The sequence below is a fragment of the Ruditapes philippinarum genome, unplaced genomic scaffold (assembly GCF_026571515.1).
Source record: "Ruditapes philippinarum isolate M1 unplaced genomic scaffold, ASM2657151v2 ctg1715_1_1_1_1, whole genome shotgun sequence".
Lineage (NCBI taxonomy): Eukaryota > Metazoa > Mollusca > Bivalvia > Venerida > Veneridae > Ruditapes > Ruditapes philippinarum.
The window spans coordinates 98,697-108,008 of NW_026866475.1; the positions used below are offsets into that span (position 1 = coordinate 98,697).

The window sequence follows — 9,312 nt, forward strand, 5'->3', positions numbered from 1 at the left end:
ATCTTCTTTCAGTATGCATACATATACATTCTGTTGCATGAAAAACAAGGTGGCTCATTTCGAAGTTTTTCTGAGGTATTATTTAAAGAAATTCTTGAATATCCGAAATCCGTCGAGATCAAGAATAAGTTATATAAGAATAACAAAAATGATTAACAAACAGAGGTTAGAATATTTAAATGCTTCAAGAAAAGTCGCATAAAATCAGTATTACTTAAGACTGTATCTAAAATAAATACATTATATAAAACTGAATAAGTTGACAATATAACTAAACGTGTTGCTTTTAGCTAAAACACTATATAAAAATTTAGTACCGATTGCACACTTCTTTTGCGTTTCCGGAATTGTACACCAGCTTCCACATCAAAATCTCTGTTACAATTGACACTTCCGCCAACATGAGCACCCACATTTTCATCTTTGTATGTGTATTTTCCTTTAAATGTTTGACAATCTGGATCACCATATACTCTCGCTTTAAGAACCTCGGCTGCTTTTGTCGCGTGTATTCACCAGAAATACGCATGTAAACAACAGAAGTACTTGTATTTTCTTTATTTTGATATCCTGGAACGAACAATTAAAGCAGTCGTAATGATGTCATTAGTGCAGTGTCAAAATCAGTGTTGGAATGAATTTGTTCGTTGTGTGGCTGTATGTGTGAACGCGTGTATTTGTATGCGTGCGCATACTTGTCTTTGTATGTGATATGTTGTTGCTGTGCGTGGTGCGTGATTTTTTCACAAAATATCTGACACTAAAACCAGTTATAATTATTTTTCCGTCACAAAGACTGTGAATGATTGAACATAAATCATTTATAAGTGAAGTAATATAAGTTATAGATTTCTTTTCGTCCCTAGTCCTAGACCAGTATTGTTTTCAAGGAAAAGCATATTTTATTCCCTTAAGCATATATTTAGATGCGTTTCCTCAAATTTCAAGTGGGATGGGGCCCTGGTCTTATATTTCTTTCAAGCAAGCAATATTTTCAGTTCTGAAAACAAAAAAAAGGCACAGGGGGCGAGGTCTGGGCTATAAGGACGGTGGGACAACAATTGCCATTTGTAAGAGTTGATAACCTCCACTGTAGCTGCGGCGGTATGGGAGGGGGCGTTATCGTGAAGAAGGAGGACATTTTTCTGTGCTAACCTGGGACGCATTTGCTTCAGCTTTTCTCTGAGATTTTTCAGAATTACTTCAGAATAGTACTTGGCGGTGACAGTTTGACCTTTTGGCATGAAATGAGTAAATATCATTCCTTGTGAATCCCAAAAGGCAACCAGCATGACTTTGCCAGCCGAAGGAGACAGCTTAAACTTTTAAGGAGGTGGGGAACCAGCTCGTTTCCACTGCTTTGACTGAGCTTTTGTCTCAGGTTCGGATTAATGAACCCACATCTCGTCTCCAGTGATAATGCGGTTCAAACACTTATCTCCTTCACGATTAAAACGACTTAAATGTTCTTTTGCATTGGTTACTCTGGTTGCCTTTTGATCTGCGGACAGCTGTCTAGGCACCCACCTGGCACTTACCTTGCTCATGCCTAGGTGTTCGTGTAAAATCTTGTGTGCCGATGCCTTACCGATGTTAAACTTGTTGGCTACCCCCTCCAAAGTTACTCGACGATTTTTGTTGACAAAAGCTTTAACATTTGCTATCATTGTTGGGATCACTTCCTCAGCTGGCCGCCCAGTCCTAGGCCTGACACAAACACTTGTTCTGCCTTCACGAAACTGAGAAACCCAGTTGTAGAAGGTTGAACGTGATACACATTTATCAGAAAATCTTTTTTTAAGCCTCTAAAAGATGTGGCAGGGCTTTTCACCTTCTGCAACCAGAAACTTTATTACAGAGCGTTGTTCCTCTAACAAAGAGTCCGTGATAGACGAAACACCTATCATATATCAGAGGGTAAAATACTGTGTATACACAACTATCGTTGAAAGTAAACTGACCACGTTATTGGCGAATGAATGTAGTTTTCACCAATATATAATGTGTGTATATATCTGCAAGTGGAAAGAGAGGAGCATGAAAAGTCCGGATATTTTCTGACCGTCCCTCGGATCTTTATGCTGACGATTTTACCATATATGTATATGTATAACCTAAACATCGCACACACTATGGTAAAAAGACCTTTTGTTACAATGGTGCAAAGATTTGGAATAGAATACCATCTAATATACATAAATGTACGTTCTTCTAATTCTCTGACATCTTTTAAAAATAAGTATAAAAACGTATCTTGCAGATCAAATAAATATCTTCATAACTCTGTCATTATGTTAGAATTCTTATTATACACAATGTACATGTATATTTGTTAAAGTATTTGTAAATAAAAAATGGTATAAATGATATTTACAGGGCTGGGTTGTATCACAAACGCCGCCATCTTGGAACGAAAAAGATATGTTTTAGGTTATGGAAATGACTGAAAAGCAAATATATCTATTAACATGCTCCGCTATTTTTCGCTTCGTTCTGTGCATGTTGATTGCACAACTACTTTGTCAAACAAAAGTTATAGCGAAATTGCATCTCGAAGCGGGCCAGAATTTTTATGGAGTTTTGTGGATACGACGCAGTTAATATAGCTTTATCCATCGTTTTTTTCCATTCAAATCGATCATATACTCGTTTCAGAATAAACCATAAACTTCAAAATATAATTTTACAATATTTACTAAAATTTCATGAAAAAGAAATGTTTATTTTGAAAGAAAATAATAATTTTTACGAAATGATACGACGCAGTTGCTAGCCAAAATGAATTTTATGTCTCGAGTTCATAGACTTAATTATATAATATTAATCCTAAAATATAGAGATAACTTTGAACATACAAGAAGATATAATATTATGATTTATTAATTAACATGTTAAAGTTTATCTGAAAAGTAGCTTCCGCAATGTAAACATAAAATTAAATGCTATATTGGAAATGAAACAAAATATTCTAAATATTTAACATTGTTATATACCGTGAATGATCAGTTTGATTATTCAGTAAACTAGACTTATATTGGCAAACTTAGTAGTTAAGAGTAAATAACAAAAATATAGCTTTTTCGTTCGAAGATGACGGCGTTTGTCTAGTAGGATACGAAGCCGTTTTGATTTAATATCTAAAAGGAGCGTTTGCAAAAAAATTATAGGGCATACTCTTTATGAAATACTAAGTAGTTGTTATTGTTTTATGATGTTTTGTGTTTGTGTCTCTATATATTGTTTAGAAGGCCACATTTAAAATTAAGATAAGTTGTTTGTTTTCTACGATGGTATATCTGCATGTGTTGCCTTCTTTAAATAAAGATTTTTATTATCATCATCATTATTATTATTATCGCTACAAATTTGCAGACATCAAGCCAACATAAATAATAAATTAAGTTCGACCACACTGAAGTGCTTACTTTAAAGTAGTCACAGTACATGCATTTACGTTATTGATCCTGTTAAGCTTTACTAATATTCTCAATATATTTTCAGAACACCTCATTTACTTCTCAGTGGTGTTTTTCATAATAAAAAGGGTAGTAATGTCCCAAGAAATGCAACAGACAGTAGTATATATAGTTTGTAAGATGCAAAAGTATGCTACATGTTGTTGTTTTACTTTAAATCAATCCATAGTTCTGGTCAAGTGCATAAAGAAAGCAAGTGGCTTAAAAGTCAGGACTTATCTTGATTCCAGTGACACAAGTCAATCAAACTTGCCACACACCTAATTGATAGTTCACTACTCATACCTTTTATTTGACTATCAATATCTTAAGCACAAACATTGACATGTGTGCTCTTTTGTTAACTGAAATTCTTATTATATCCACTAATCTGATTACATGTATTAGAATGAAACAGGTTCCTTGCATTATAGTGCATATCAAAGGCTTATGCATTGTAGTTCTAAGGTTAAGATTTTAAAGGGTTCACAATATACACATACTAGGCCCTTATTCAGAAACGATACTTAATCTCAACTCTAAATTCTGGATTGAAATTCATGAAAGGTCTCATTATAAAAGTGACGCTGGAGAAAACTAACGGTGTGCAAAGTGCATACAGTCCTTCGTAAATTGAAATTTCTGATAAAATTCAACTTTTCAACATAAATTTAAAGGAATAATCTCTATCCCTAAGTATCTGTTTTTCAACATATATTTCCTCAAATTCTGTCAGTTCCCGTCAATGATCCATTTAAATGTATATTTAAATAGACCAAAATAATTCAAAATCAATCATCAAACATAAGTGATATTTAGTTTAACTTTATTGAGAACACCTCAAGGTAGTCCCCTCATAATTTCACAAATTATCAACTCGAAAATGACTTTGTTATCTGAATACCACTTTACTGAAAAATTGAGGACTGTCTTGTTCGCCTGGCATATGGGGTTTACTCAGTGAGGATGAGTGTAAGCATCGATATTCTGAATACGGGTCATGTGATCATGAAGCGTGTCATTTTTTACCGTTATGACTTAACTTTAAACAAATTCGAAATATGGCTACAAGACAAAGCTAAACATCAAAATGAAGCGTCTTTGCCTGAGTGTCTCTATCGAGAGGATATTTTAGACTTTTACAATATAAGTCTTTGAATAGCGGGGAATCCTCATAGCGGTGCTATGATATACTTTAGAGGCATCACAGGATAACTTATGACCGTAAGTGGAACATTTGGTTATTCAGATTGGGACAAGGTTTCTGTTTAAAGTGTACTAAAACATTAAGCGGTAATAAGTGATCCTCGGGGTATGACAAATAGGTAGAAGATCACTGGGCGAATATGCATACTCTATCTTATATACATGTATATACTAGTATAACATGTATACATCTGATGGCGGTGGTGATCACAGCACATAGACACGTGTCAAATATCAGACCTCTGTATTTTAAGGAATAGGACAAAAAGATGTTTTACAATTTTTAACTGAAAAGTATGTGTTAAAGTAGCGATTTAGAATGTAACATAATGGGTCGACTTGAAATGAGGTATGCTATCGAAATTCCAAGACTTTCCTATCCTGTTGTTTATCGTCTTTCAAAATTCTAATTATTCCCGACGGACATATCTATACTAGCGGACACACGAACACACCATATATGACACACATTTTTGTTTTAGTAGAACATGAAGAGCGCAAGAAATAATGTTACCACGAATTCTTTGTCCATTTTTATTCTTACTTTAATATTAGACTTTAATGTGTAAAACTTTGGTTCTGCCATACAATCAACTGTGGTGTACCCCCAATGCTCAATATAAGGTTATTTGCACTTGATCATTTGTCCGCTTGCTAAGCTCATTAGGTAGAGGATCGGATCTGGTTCCATCCTCTGACAGGGCGATTTATTTTCCGTCAAATTAATCATTTGTCGCTCACCGTTGATTCAGAAATCATGTGGGATCAGGGGATAAGTATTCGGTCACTAGCGGAGAAACTGGTAATACCTGGCTAGTTATTCAGGAAAGCCGGGTAATGTAATCACAAACACCCAAGATAATGTACACGACACTTAATGATAATAGTCATATGAAAATTTGAAGAAATGGAGGGTTGCACATAGAAGAGTAATTCTGATTTGTTTAAGAATTGTATATCTTTTCACCAGAATCATAAATATCTAAGAATGTTGTATCAAACCGTTATAATTACATTTTACTATCGTATTCTATCAGCAGCTCAAAATTGATATTTAAGCGCTTAATTCTTTTTCTAGATATGCTTTAAAATGGAATGTGGACCTGCATGACTAATGGTCAATACCGTTGACTATGAATCTCTTGTCCGACAATGTTCTGGTTTTTCATATCAGTCAGCTATATAGCAACATTTCCGACGAAGGTCGTATTAAATTGGGAGACCACCTCTGTAATAGGTTTATGCATGGAGATGCATCTTATGTCTTCCATTACCCTTAAAACTAGTCACAATATCATGTCTTTAATTGTGTCCGTGTTACTTAAAAACGCATAAAACATTGATAAAATGCCGCTAAGCTTAATCTTTATCAAGGGAGGTCAACATGAAAAGCTTCATGGGAGGTTAATATGGCTTGCAAGAACAACACACACACACACACGCGCGCGCGCACACACACACACATGTACATACGCACGCACGCACAGCAGGTTCATTCAAAACAGATTGAACATGTGAGAAACTGCGGGTTTTGTAACCGTATTATCGGTATTAGTTTACTTCAAGGACAAATGCGGAATAAAAACAGACGTGTGTGTCTCATACGAGTTTATTGGTGTAATATTCATTTTATACATTGCATTTCACGGACCCATTCGCATTACAATGCATTACTTTTCATTATTAAAACAGTCTGCTATGATAAGTGGTCCCATCGCAAGGAATTCTTCTTCTGTTATTACACCATCATCTGCAATAAAAAGCATAAACTTGAACATATATTTGTTGAGAGAAATATTTTATAAATGGACTTCAGCAGTAACATGTTGCCATAGTCATTAAAGCAATCCCTTTTTCAGGTAAACAGTGTCTGATTATATGGTATGTATATATACACAAATATATAAAAAAAGTATTAGAAGTTCTTGTTTAATCAATCTAGAAATTTCATAGCCGCACAAGAACTGGAAAAAAAGTCGTGAACAAAAATGATAACCGCCGTATGAGCGCATGTGCGTATGATACTCAAATTAATTTAAAATTTGACCACTAAATCCTAAAAATTTGACATCTGCTAAAGCCTATGGCGGGGTGTAGACGGTATTCTGCACCCACGATCGTCCATGAACAGGGTCTGCATTTTTTCAAGTTTTGCCGCTTTGGGCGTTCTCTAAGATTATGCTTTGCTATACTTAAATTTTCATGATATATGTGGCAGATTATTCCTATACAACAGTATCTTAGTCACATGAATCAATATACGTACATGTATATGGATATAAATGATAAAAAGCGCTGGAACAAGAAGAATTATGCTAAAAAATGATACTAAAGAGTATCTGACATTAATTACATATACATGTCGCAATACTGAAACATATACAGTGTTTATCCTAAAGTATCATATAAGTAATTTATATTTTCACAAAAACGGCGACGAGTTTGCTGTTTTCTTGCATAATAAATGATAAATGATACATGATCACTTATAATAGTTATATATCTATCATTTATAAAAAGATAAGTACATACTTGGATCCATATCAAGGCCTGCAAACAGAGCGTTGGGTTTTTCGTCCTTTCCAAAGATTGCACTTAGTTCGTCTTTGCTGAACTCTCCGTTTCTGTTGAGGTCATACGCCAAGAAACTACAAGGGTCCACATGAAGGGTAACATTAAACCTGGGCTAAAAGAAAGACATCAATTTTCATTTAAACAGTTCATAAAAAAAAAATTTAAAAACAATGAAAAAAACATCATAATAGCTTGCTCAAGTTTAGACGCTAGAACATCCCTTTAACTTTAATCCTTAGAGTATCTTAATAAAACATCCTCTAAAAATTCACATATATTTTAACAAGAAAGTGAAACCTTTCATTTCAGGTAAGCAATGTACACTCATGTATTCGACATAACAATCTGTATAAAACTTCTGTTATATATTCCATGCATCGTAACTTAAACATTGTAACAATACACATTACAACATTATCGACCCTTCCAATACAGAACATGCCACGTCTTAAAAGTCTATATATTAACTTATATAGTTCTTGATTCTTGACAAAAATGAATGAAAGCAACCTTGTTAATTATTATTAATCTAACAGTGCGTTAGAAACATAGCGGATTGGTGTTATTTTAAAAGAAACACACTTTCGTGTATCTTTCATTGTATAAAATATACATTTCATTTCTGCCAGTTGATATAATGATACCCAAAATGAGGTCATCTTAACAATGCTAAGACAACAAAGCTAAATGCGAATAAAATAATAATTTTGTTCCATGAATATTTAAAAGTTTTTAAGTATACTTTTACACAAATGTTTCACAAGGAAACTTAGATATTTTACACATCTTAACATAACTTTAAGTTGAACTTAAGTAAATGAATTTAAAACTAAATTATTAGTTATCTCTTAAAATAAATATTATTGAAAACTAGTAAATTTGCTCTTTCAACTAACTAAATGTACATATTTCGGTAAAGAAAAAATAATCAATGTAAATAGTTTCAGTACCGACTGGGCACTTCTGCGAAATCTGTATTCTATACCAACTTCCGCCTCCCAGTCTCTATCTAAATTCATGCTTCCTCCTCCGTAAACTTCCAAATCACCCCTCTCGTAGGTATATGTGGCACCATATTTGTCACCACGAATTCTAGGGTAAAGGGAATGTCTTTCATCATCATTCGTGTAATGATATCCTTCATCGTCAACATAGTAAGAAAGAATACAAATGTAAATAAATTTTAAGTTAAGAACTTTGATTTACTCACTGATGAATCAAATTTGTAGGAATATGATTAAAACTTAAGCAAATGAAAACAACAAGTAGTCAAATAAATAAATACCCAAATTCTGCTCCATAGGAAGTTATTGCAAATCCCGATTACAATTATAAATAAATTTCTTTGCAATCCCTTCAAAATGACTGATATATCCGTTTCTCAACAAAAGGAAACAAATGAAGGAAACTATATGTGAATGTAATTAGGATAACAACACTTGACGCCGTATTTCCTTTGATATGGCATTTCACAAAACTTTGATGCTTAATTGTTTCGAAAACATCTATCTGTAAAGTGTATTTATGTTTATATTCATAATATAAGAATATACAACCCGCAGTCATTGATTCTTCGCTAATCAATGACATTCCTTCATTCACTGACTCCTGCCCTCCGCATTCCAATTATATTACATTGTAAATTAAATAATTCAATATTATTACAATCGTCTTAAGATTACCTAAAGTACAATTTTTTTTAACAGAAACTGTATAAGATGTCATTTAACTTATATATTTTTGTATAAACTAGTTGCTATGTGAGTTAGAGGTTCACTTGGTTGTTGTCTTAGTATGAGGGCTGAATTGCACGAGCAAGCAATTGATTAAGTGTCACACTTTGCAAAATGAAGAATTCATGTTTCATACACAAACACCTTAACACATTAAATTCATTTTGACTGATATGTAAGTGCTCATCAATGTAATAAATTTATATTGTACTAGTTCATAATGTATCTCTTTAACCATGATAAAATACAAATGAAACACCACCACTACGGTAACCCAAAACACCACAAACAACAACAAAAGCAGCAATAACAAAACAAAAATAAAAGCCAAAAAATAACAGTAA

General features: G+C 33.4%; 1 protein-coding gene across 1 annotated transcript; it reads right to left on the bottom strand.

Annotated features, from left to right (window-relative positions):
• Positions 1-6,254: 6,254 nt before the first annotated feature.
• LOC132732602 (uncharacterized) lies at positions 6,255-8,388 on the bottom strand. Its single transcript, XM_060719079.1, has 3 exons — positions 8,186-8,388; positions 7,194-7,347; positions 6,255-6,411 (listed from the first exon to the last, which is right to left on the bottom strand). Exons 1-3 carry the CDS (start codon positions 8,252-8,254, stop codon positions 6,332-6,334), a joined length of 303 nt encoding a protein of 100 aa, XP_060575062.1. The 5' UTR covers positions 8,255-8,388; the 3' UTR covers positions 6,255-6,331.
• Between the last annotated feature and the right edge of the window lie 924 nt (positions 8,389-9,312).

Coding starts and splice junctions, on each gene's coding strand:
- LOC132732602 (XM_060719079.1), bottom strand. CDS start 8,254: ATGAATTTAGATAGAGACTGGGAGGCGGAAGTTGGTATAGAATACAGA. Junction 7,348..8,185: donor TTCGCAGAAGTGCCCAGTCG/GTACTGAAACTA, acceptor TCTTTCTTTTAG/CCCAGGTTTAATGTTACCCT. Junction 6,412..7,193: donor AGGCCTTGATATGGATCCAA/GTATGTACTTAT, acceptor TTTTTATTGCAG/ATGATGGTGTAATAACAGAA.